At 37.3% G+C, this 10,312-nt stretch overlaps 1 protein-coding gene across 1 annotated transcript; it reads left to right on the forward strand.

Annotated features, from left to right (window-relative positions):
• Nucleotides 1-7,472: 7,472 nt before the first annotated feature.
• On the forward strand, nt 7,473-8,597 carry LOC133337263 (innexin inx2). Its single transcript, XM_061545506.1, has one exon. The coding sequence runs from the start codon at nt 7,479-7,481 to the stop codon at nt 8,574-8,576; it is 1,098 nt and encodes a 365-aa protein (XP_061401490.1). The 5' UTR covers nt 7,473-7,478; the 3' UTR covers nt 8,577-8,597.
• Nucleotides 8,598-10,312: the final 1,715 nt, after the last annotated feature.

Here is a 10,312-nt window from a genome sequence, read left to right on the forward strand (position 1 = left end):
TGAAAAAATATTCTTTAAAAGATCCACGCCTGTAAAAGGCCTTGAAAAAATATTCTTTAAAAGATCCACGCCTGTAAAAGGCCTTGAAAAAATATTCTTTAAAAAATCCACGCCTAAATAGGTCTTGAAAAAATATTCTTTAAAAGATCCAAGCCTATAATAGGCCTTGAAAAAATATTCTTAAAAAATCCACGCCTATAATAGGCCTTGAAAAAATATTCTTACAAAAATCCACGCCTATAATAGGCCTTGAAAAAATATTCTTACAAAAATCCACGCCTATAATAGGCATTGAAAAAATATTCTTTAAAAAATCCACGCCTTAAATAGGCCTTGAAAAAATATTCTTTAAAAAATCCACGCCTTAAATAGGCCTTGAAAAAATATTCATTAAAAAATCCACGCCTTAAATAGGTCTTGAAAAAATATTCTTTAAAAAATCCACGCCTATAAAAGGGCTTGAAAAAATATTCTTTAAAAAATCCACGCCTATAAAAGGGCTTGAAAAAATATACTTTAAAAAATCCACGCCTATAAAAGGGCTTGAGAAAATATTCCTTAAAAAATCCACGCCTATAAAAGGGCTTGAAAAAATATTCTTTAAAAAATCCACGCCTATAAAAGGGCTTGAAAAAATATACTTTAAAAAATCCACGCCTATAAAAGGGCTTGAGAAAATATTCTTTAAAAAATCCACGCCTATAAAAGGGCTTGAAAAAATATTCTTTAAAAGATCCACGCCTGTAAAAGGCCTTGAAAAAATATTCTTTAAAAGATCCACGCCTATAAAAGGCCTTGAAAAATATTCTTTAAAAGATCCACGCCTATAACAGGCCTTGAAAAAATATTCTTTAAAAGATCCACGCCTGCAAAAGGCCTTGAAAAAACATTCTTTAAAAGATCCACGCCTATAACAGGCTTTAAAAACTGTAAACCTACAATAGGCCCTACAAAATATTCTACCACAAATCCACGGCTAAATAGGTCTTGAAAAAAATATTCTTTAAAAACTCCACGCCTATAACAGACCTTAAAAAATATTCTTAAAAAGCCACGCCGCTTTTAGGCCTTAAAAAACATTCTTTAAAATATCCACGCCTTCTGTAGGCATTGAAAAATATTCTTTAAAAAATCCACGTGACAGAACTTTCGTTCCATAAGCCGAGCTTTAAAAAGATTTCCAGGCTTGTCGGTCTTTCCCGCAGTTTTTCTACTTTGAAAGATCATATTCGGCAATATTGTCTTCGACTTGATCTTTCCTTCGTATTCTTGGACTTCCCCTTCTGCGTGAACCATCAGCTGGTTCGCTTTTATATGCCTTCTGGTCTGGGGCATCTTCATCCATTCTCACAACATGGACTAGCCAACTTAGTCGCTGCAGTTCGATACGCCTGACTATGTCCATGTCCGAGAATAGCTGGTGCAGCTCATGGTTCATTCGACGGCGATATTCACCGTAAACGGAGATCTGTCCATAGATCTTTCGGAGATTTTTTCTCTCAAATACTCCAAGAGCTGACACATCTGCTTGCGTAAGTACCCATGCTTCAGATCCATATTATAACACGGGTGTATCAGCGTCTTGTAGAGTGTGAGTTTGGTTTGGCTGGAGGTGGCCTTGCTTTTGAGTTGCTTACTCAGACCATAGTATCATCTGTTGGCCAACACTATATTCTCCGAATTTCAAAATTGATGTCATTTGTTTTATTTTTATGGCGGTACCAAGGAATATAAAATCTTTGACTACCTCGAAGCTGTAGTTCTTAAGTTCCACAGTTGGTCCAAGCCTACTGGACGTCTTGCGCGTTGATACCATCAGCTTGGTCTACTCGCCGTTTACTGCCACAGACCCACTTTGCCAGACCCTTCTCAATTTATTCAAAAGGGGCTGTTACCGCTCGTAATGTTCGACCCATTGTGTCGATGTCATCGGCGTAGACGAGTAATATGTTTGGTTTGGTGTACAGAGTGCAGTTTCTATTCACCTTTTCCTCCCGTATGACCTTTTCCAGCAGGATGTTAAAAAGGTCACACGACAAACTGTCACGTTGTCTGAATCCTCGTTCGGTATTAAAGGGGTCCGAGAGGTCCTTTTCGACTTTAACTGCTGATCTTGTAGCAGTTTAAGTTATCCCGCATACCCGAATTAATTTTGCAAGAATGCCAAACGCAGACATTGCTTGAAACACCTCTGAACGGATAGGGCTGTCGAATGCGGCTTTATAATTGACGAATAGGTGGAATGTGTCGATGTGTTTTTTGTGGGTTTTTTTCCAGGATCTGGCGTAGAGTGAAAATCTGGTCAATGGTAGATTTGCCAATCATTGGACTTGCATTCCTCTAGCCAAATTGTACTAATCTGCTGGTGCAAGCTCCTTACCAGCATCTGACCACCAGTCTTGAATAGTTCGGCTTGTAACCTGCTGCTTTATTATTCTTCAGCCGATTGATTGATATTCTGACCTCATCTTGGCTGGGTGGTAAACACTCTATACCGTCATCTATTATTGGTTCTGGGGCATCCTCTTCACGCAGATCGTGGTCCTTTATACGTTTGCGGGGGTCGTCAACATTGGGGGTTTTCTTTTTCATTGCTTTTTCATAGTAAGAGGGAGTTTCCGAGTGTAGGCAACTAACCCAACGCTTCAACCATTTTTTATAGATCTTATGGGTGAACTCGCGGCACATATTAGCTCACTATTTCAATGGATGATGAAAATAGTTACCCCAGGTGACACCGCGGCGAGGTCATTGTCCACAATTGAGATGAAAGAGGGACCAAGATAAGCCTGGGCTTCGCCATGTTAAAGTCAAATAGTCCTTGCTTGGTATATATCATCCTTTAAAATCAATATTAGGCCTTGAAAAAATATTCTTTAAAAAATCCACGCCTAAAATAGGCCTTGAAAAAATATTCTTAAAAATTCTTCGCTTGAAAGCCTACTAAAATCGAATTGCATTAGTGGAGAGTCAACTGTATTTGATAAAAAAGATTTTTACTGTAAGATGCACATTCACATCAGGATATGGTAACTATGAACCATCTCTACACAATTCTCACAATATGGCAACATATACATATAAGCTCCCTATACATTTGAAACCAATTTCGAGTATACACTGTAATGTACAATATAAATAAATAAACTAAGAAATGATCGTTCAAAAAGCCATTGTACTTTTGTACTAATCAACAGCAACAACAACGAGAATTGAGTTTACATACATACAATTCAGTTTAGTTGGTATCTGAAGAAGATAGTTTTTGTATATTTGTCATCTAAACGAAACTGGTCTCAAATTAAAGATGTACACACACAACATGTGCACATGGGCGTGTGTGTTTTGGAGAATATGTATGCCAATATCCAACCATCCATCTATCCGCCATACATAGATGCACGCGATCCAAACTACTCTTTGGACAAAAAAAATAAATAAAAACTATAACAATTACATATTCGTGCTCCCAAAGTGGCAGATACAGTTTAAAGAATTTCTCGCAAAATACGAGGGCGGCTATGGAAACGAATCAAAGGTGCTTGCATTACTTTTAAATGGATATTTTGGACCAGGGTGGTTTCTGATCGAGGCTATGGCTATGTGTGCATTACAAATTTTGAATTTAATTGATTATTCAAACTTACCAAACTTTGGTGTTCTTCAAATTATCTATAATTTTCTTACCTGAAAGGAAAAAAGTGAAAAATATTGATTTAATAGGAATAATATAAACTATATTTTAAAATATGGAATTTATGAAAAAATATATTTAGTGAGAATAACTTATGGACCTAGAGAAAATTTATTTATTACTAATCGTATAGGCTCAAATGTTCCAATTGCTAACATTTTGGATCCCCGAAAACACTACGACACTTCCCGAAATAGTAATCATATGCACTATCGGCTTTGGTCTAACTATGCATATTTGACTATCTATTTTTCAGGGCGTATAAAAGGCTTGGAACTTTAAATAATACTTTTTCAGGCCTTATGGCGTGGATTTTTAAATTGTTTCTTCAGACCTTATTTAGGCGTCGATTTTTAAAGAATATTTGTTTGGCCTTATCATAGGCATGAATTTTTTTTTTGCCTTATAGTCGTCGATTATTTATAAGAATATGTTTTCAAGCCCTATCATCGTGGCCTACAGATGGCGTGGATTTTTAAAGAATATGTTTTCACGTCCTATTAAAGGCGCGGATGTTTTAAAGAATATTTTTTCAAGGTCTATTATTGGTGCGGATTTTATAAAGAATATTTTTCAAGACCTATTTTTTAATGAATATTTTTTCAAGGCCTCTTAAAGGCGAAAATTATGTAAAGAACATAAGGGCGTGGATCTGGAAGGAGAATTGTGAAGAGCTTCTGGTATCAAATAGTACCGGTGAAGAAGATACCCCAGAACCAATAAAAAGATGGCGGCTGAAGAGTAACTATATAGAGTAATAAGTCTCCTTCCCATCGCATATAAAGAGCTATCCACCGTGCTGTGTGAACGACTGAAGCCAATGATCAATGGCATTATTGGACCATACCAATGTAACTTCAGATCTGGCAAATCCACAAATGACCAGATTTTCACTCTGCGCCAAATCCTGGAAAAGACTCACAAAGAACAAATCGACACATTTCACCTTTTCATTGACTATAAAGCCGCATTCGACAGCCCTATCCGTTCAGAGATATTTAAAGACATGCCTGCGTTCGGCATTCCTGCAAATTTAATACGGCTATGAAGGATAACTTTAACTGGACAAGGTCAGCAGTGAAAATCGGAAAGGACCTCTCGGAGTCCTTTAATACCGAACGAGGCTTCAGACAGGGTGGAAAAGGTCATGCGAGAGGCAAAGGTGAACAGAAATGACACTCTGTACACCAAACAACAAATGTTACTCGCCTACTTCGACATAATGGGTCGAACAGCCACCTTTCAAGAAATTGAGAAGGAGTCGGCCAAAGTGGGTCTGGCAGTAAATGGTGAGAAGACAAAGCTGGTGTTATCAACGCACAAGACGTCCAGTAGACTCGATCTAACTGTGGAACTTGAAAACTACAACTTCGAGGTAGTCAAAGATTTCTGATACCTTGGTACCGCCATAAATAAAACTTATGACATCAGTTTTGAAATTCGGAGAATGATAATGTTGGCCAACAGATGCTGCTATGGTCTAAGTAAGCAGTTTAGAAACAAGGCCACCTCCCGCCAGATCATGCTCACACTTCACAAGATGTGCTGTTATATGGATCTGAAGCTTGGGTTCTTGCGAAAGCAGAGATAGCGCTGAAGCATGGGTCATGTTCATGGACCTGAACAGCCCCATTGTCAATGACGAGTGTAAAAAAGATCGCAAAGTATATTGGTCCAGTACTTTGTGGATAATTTGAATCGCCACAATGTCTATCCATTCCGTTTCTTCCTGTGCGAAGCACTGAACTGAATCTGAAGCATGGATTCTAGCGCAAGCAGAGATAGATTGAGAGAAAAATTCTCCGAAAGATATATGGGCTTATCTGGGTTGAAAGTGATTATCGCCATCGTATGAACCTTGAGTTGTACCATATATTCTCGGACATCGGCAATGTCAGACGCATCAAGCTGCAGCGATGGCGTTGGCTAGATCATGTTGTCAGAATGGATGAGGATGCCCCAGCACGAAAGGTGTATAAAATCGAACAAACAGATGGAAGGATCAAATTTAAAAGAACATTTCGGAATATGGACTTTCAAATTGGAAGAGCTGCGCGCAAGACCGACGCACCTGAAAATATTTTTTAAGCTCGGCTTATGAAACAAATGTTCTGTCACAAGCTATCTATGTAAAGTAATGAAATATTTTTAAAGTTAAAATGTTTTTCATCGAAATATGTATTTTATAAAACAAGAGCCTTTGCAATTAATTAAAAAATAGTCATATTTCTGGTGTTCACGATAACACTACAAAAGTGGTAATGTTGATTTCAGACAAAATGACATTTTGAAGAAAAGCTTATTTGCAATATCATTAATACCCTAAATTTGTTTAGAAATTAATTCTTATCGAATTCTTATAATTCTTATCGATATAGAGCCCAAAACAGAGCAAATTTTACAAAAAGTGAAATTTTAAATATTGAAAATCGAAACAAATATATCAATAAACAATTTCCCTAAAAATGTCCTTTGACCTTGAAACAATTGAATTACTTTTTCCAATTCCTAGGAATTCATTAGCGCTGGTCACATAGAAAATATATCCTCGTATCTTATAATTAATGTGTTCGTGTAAATCCTGTCACACTATTAGGCATAACAGGATTTAGAAGTTATTTACTACCTTGTTCGGGACAGGTACCTAACGAGAGAGCTACGGTTTGGGCATCACTGGAAATGCAACCCATAAATATGATCCACCCCACTAACACCAACGCGAAACATGAGACTCATATTGGAAAGATGAGTTGTGGAGGAAATTTTTTTCGTGTGTATGTACACCAAGAAAGAAAAATAACCCAAGCCATGGTGAAAACATAAACATCGCGGGGCATCATCATTGGGTACCTGAAGTGTGGGACTTAAACGGAGAATGTGAAAAAAACCCCGCGGCTCAAAAACACACAGATACATTGCAATGCAATATAAGTAGACATTAAGATGAGATTAGGATGAGTGTGCCAGTCAACCAGCCAGCAAGGAAAATACAAAGCCGCACACACAAACACATATGCATTCGAATGCTGGGTATGTGTGTGTTCGAACCAAAGGAGTGCAGTTTACCTGTTGGATAGTGAGCTCTGAGTTAGGTAGCCACATTTACCCACCACCAATACCACATACAAAAAATATAAAACCTCTGTTCTCTGCCGATTACCCACACAGTTTCATTTTGTTAGCTTCGCTGAGTACAAGAGAGTTGAGAGCGTACACCACACAGACAACACACTACAAAAAAAATCCACTCAATTTGTGTGATAAGTAAAACAGCCGAATAACCACTCTTTGGAGATCCAGTCAACCAGTTGAAATCTTCTATTCGAACAGAGCGTTTAAGTGACGGTGTCACAGCGTCCGTCTAACGTCGTCTAATAAACAAAAAATAAGAAAAACAACAACAAAAAGAAGAAGTGAATATTATCTCCAGCCACAACAAATGATTATCTCGTTTTAGAGAATAATTTTGTGAAGTTCTAAAATAATTTTCGGGAAAAATATTCGAAATTTTTTAATGTGCTGCTGCTTGCCAATCCTCCAGCATTATTATGAAGTTTAAGTGAACAGCCCCGGTTTCGGTTTATTTTATTTTATGTTTTTTTTGTTTCGTTTTCGTTTCGTCTCGCGTGAAAATTTGAAAAACGAAAATTCGAACTAAGTTTTTTGGCGGAAGTGAAGAAGAAGAAGAGACTGAAATAGGAACATTTTTTTTGTGCAAAAGAAGAGAAACTATTCTGTGATCTTTGTTGTCATTTTGAATTTTTGAAACACAACAACCGGCACCATGTTTGATGTTTTTGGCTCCGTCAAGGGGCTGCTGAAAATCGATCAGGTCTGCATCGATAACAATGTCTTCCGTATGCATTACAAGGCGACGGTAATCATATTGATTGCCTTTTCCCTGCTGGTGACCTCCAGGCAGTACATTGGTGATCCCATCGATTGTATTGTAGATGAAATCCCCTTGGGTGTTATGGATACCTATTGCTGGATTTATTCCACCTTTACTGTGCCAGAACGTTTGACCGGTGTCACCGGCCGTGATGTCGTCCAGCCGGGTGTGGGTTCCCATGTTGAGGGCGAGGATGAGGTGAAATACCACAAATACTATCAGTGGGTGTGCTTTGTCCTCTTCTTCCAGGCCATATTGTTCTATGTGCCACGTTACCTCTGGAAATCATGGGAAGGTGGCCGTCTCAAGATGTTGGTCATGGACCTGAACAGCCCCATTGTCAATGACGAGTGTAAAAAAGATCGCAAACGTATATTGGTCCAGTACTTCGTGGACAATTTGAACCGCCACAACTTCTATGCATTCCGTTTCTTCCTGTGCGAAGCGCTGAACTTCATCAACGTCATCGGACAAATCTACTTCGTGGACTTCTTTTTGGATGGTGAATTCTCCACCTATGGCAGTGATGTCTTGAAATTCACCGAAATGGAACCGGACGAGCGTATCGATCCCATGGCTCGTGTCTTTCCCAAAGTCACCAAATGTACATTCCACAAATATGGTCCTTCCGGTTCGGTGCAGAAGTTCGACGGTCTCTGTGTGCTGCCCCTCAACATTGTCAACGAGAAAATCTACGTGTTCTTGTGGTTCTGGTTCATTATCTTGTCCATATTGTCCGGCATCTCGTTGGTCTATCGCATTGCCGTTGTCATGGGTCCCAAATTGAGACATTTGTTGTTGCGTGCCCGCTCCCGCTTGGCCGAAGTCGATGAAGTTGAGGCTGTGGCCAAACAATGCAATATCGGTGATTGGTTCTTACTCTATCAATTGGGTAAAAATATCGATCCCCTAATCTACAAAGAAGTGATAGCTGATCTCTCACATGAATTGGGTGTTAATACAAGTCATAAGCAACGCATGGAACCCTAAGAAGCGAGAACGAGGAGGCCATCATCATCAAAAAAACATCAACACGAACACCACCAACAACCAACCACAACATGAAATATGTATGAAGAATTTCTTTGATATCAATATTTTATTATTTTTTAAATAATTTAAAGACATTTTTACAAAACCCAACTACTTTAACGAAAACAAAAACGGGCGGGAACGACGTCAAGATAACGATAAAAACGACGATTTTTTTAAAAAGGGAAAGACGAAGAAAAAAAGACGAAGCTATGAAAAAAATATCACAAAATTGCTGTGAGGTTTTTTTAATAATTATTTCTATTATTTTTTTGTTAGAAGTATTAAGTAAGAAATGAAAACGAAAAACGACAACAACAACAATTTTAAATAGATAACAAATTTTTTTTACAAAAAAATTTTAAAAACGCTATATTTTTTATAAATAATTATTAGTAGAAAAAATCGAAATGCCACAAAAAAAACTATTTTTTTAAATTAAGATACAACAACAAAAAGAAAAAATCCTAATAAAAACTGTATAAATTTAACAAAAAAAATTAAAAAAATTACAAAAAAATCCAAAATTTTTATTTTTTCAAAAACCAAAAAGAAATAGGCCTCCTCATGCAGTCTTCAAAAAGACTCAAACTCCAAATCGAAAAGAGAGAGGGAGAGAGTGAGAGGAAGATATGCATAAACTTCACTCAAACTATTTGAGTTAAAAAACAAACAAAACCGAGGGAGCAAGCGAGAGAAAAGAGGAAATTCCATTATCAAAAAATATATAATTTTGATAAAGAGAAAAATCATCTCACAAAAGTAAGAGAGAGAGAGAGAGAGTGAAATAGGGAGTGAGAAAGCATGAGAAATACATTTCGAAATTCAACCTCAGCTTGCTGGTTATTGTTATCGAATTTTTATGTTCGAAGAAACCCTATAATGCATTACCATGTACATACATACAACAGACAGACAAACATTCTTACCTATAAACGAAACCCAATACCAAAATTCAATATGGCTGCGCATGCGCTTTGCCACACTTCTTTTTCCAACAAAAGCAAGCAACCGAACTTATCTACATAATGTATTGATCAGAATACATAAATAACTAGTTACAACAATAAAAGAAGACTCTTCACACACACACCCATACATACATATACACACAATCATAAATACCCATACAATGGTATGGCTTCAGTTCAGCTTGTTTCCAGGTGAATTATCTATAACCAAAAAGATCTTTACACGGCGTGTCGTGGCCGTTTCTCGATAGTCGTCTTCCATTTAACAAAAAAAAAGAAAAAAAAACCAAACAGGTTTAACAAGCTTCTTTTTAATAGGATCCCTCTGAAGCAACAACAACAACAACAAGACCAATATACGAATTTCTTTAACTGTGATTTGGTTTTAACTTTAAATATTCCCCCTCTCCTCAACCCCAAAAAAAGGTTAACAAAAAATCCAAAACAAGTTCATGGCTATTTGCATTTTAATGGTGGTGGCTGTAGAGATATTTCTTGGGACAACAACACAAAAAGATAATTTATTTCTGTGTTTCTTTTAGGCTTCTTCATCTTCTTGTTAAGTGGCTGGGCAGGGACAGAAGATCTTCAAAACTAGTTGAAAGTAATACAACAAGCAAGCACACTTTGACCAGCCAGCCCAGTTAACGAAAAGGCAAGACAAGACAAAAAAAACTAGAGAAACGTAATACAGGTTGTTGTCCATAGGGCTACCTGTATTCA

Source organism: Musca vetustissima, unplaced genomic scaffold (genome assembly GCF_032173495.1).
Source record: "Musca vetustissima isolate MV318-11 ecotype Yass unplaced genomic scaffold, APGP_CSIRO_Mvet_v1 utg23551, whole genome shotgun sequence".
Classification (NCBI taxonomy): Eukaryota; Metazoa; Arthropoda; class Insecta; order Diptera; family Muscidae; genus Musca; species Musca vetustissima.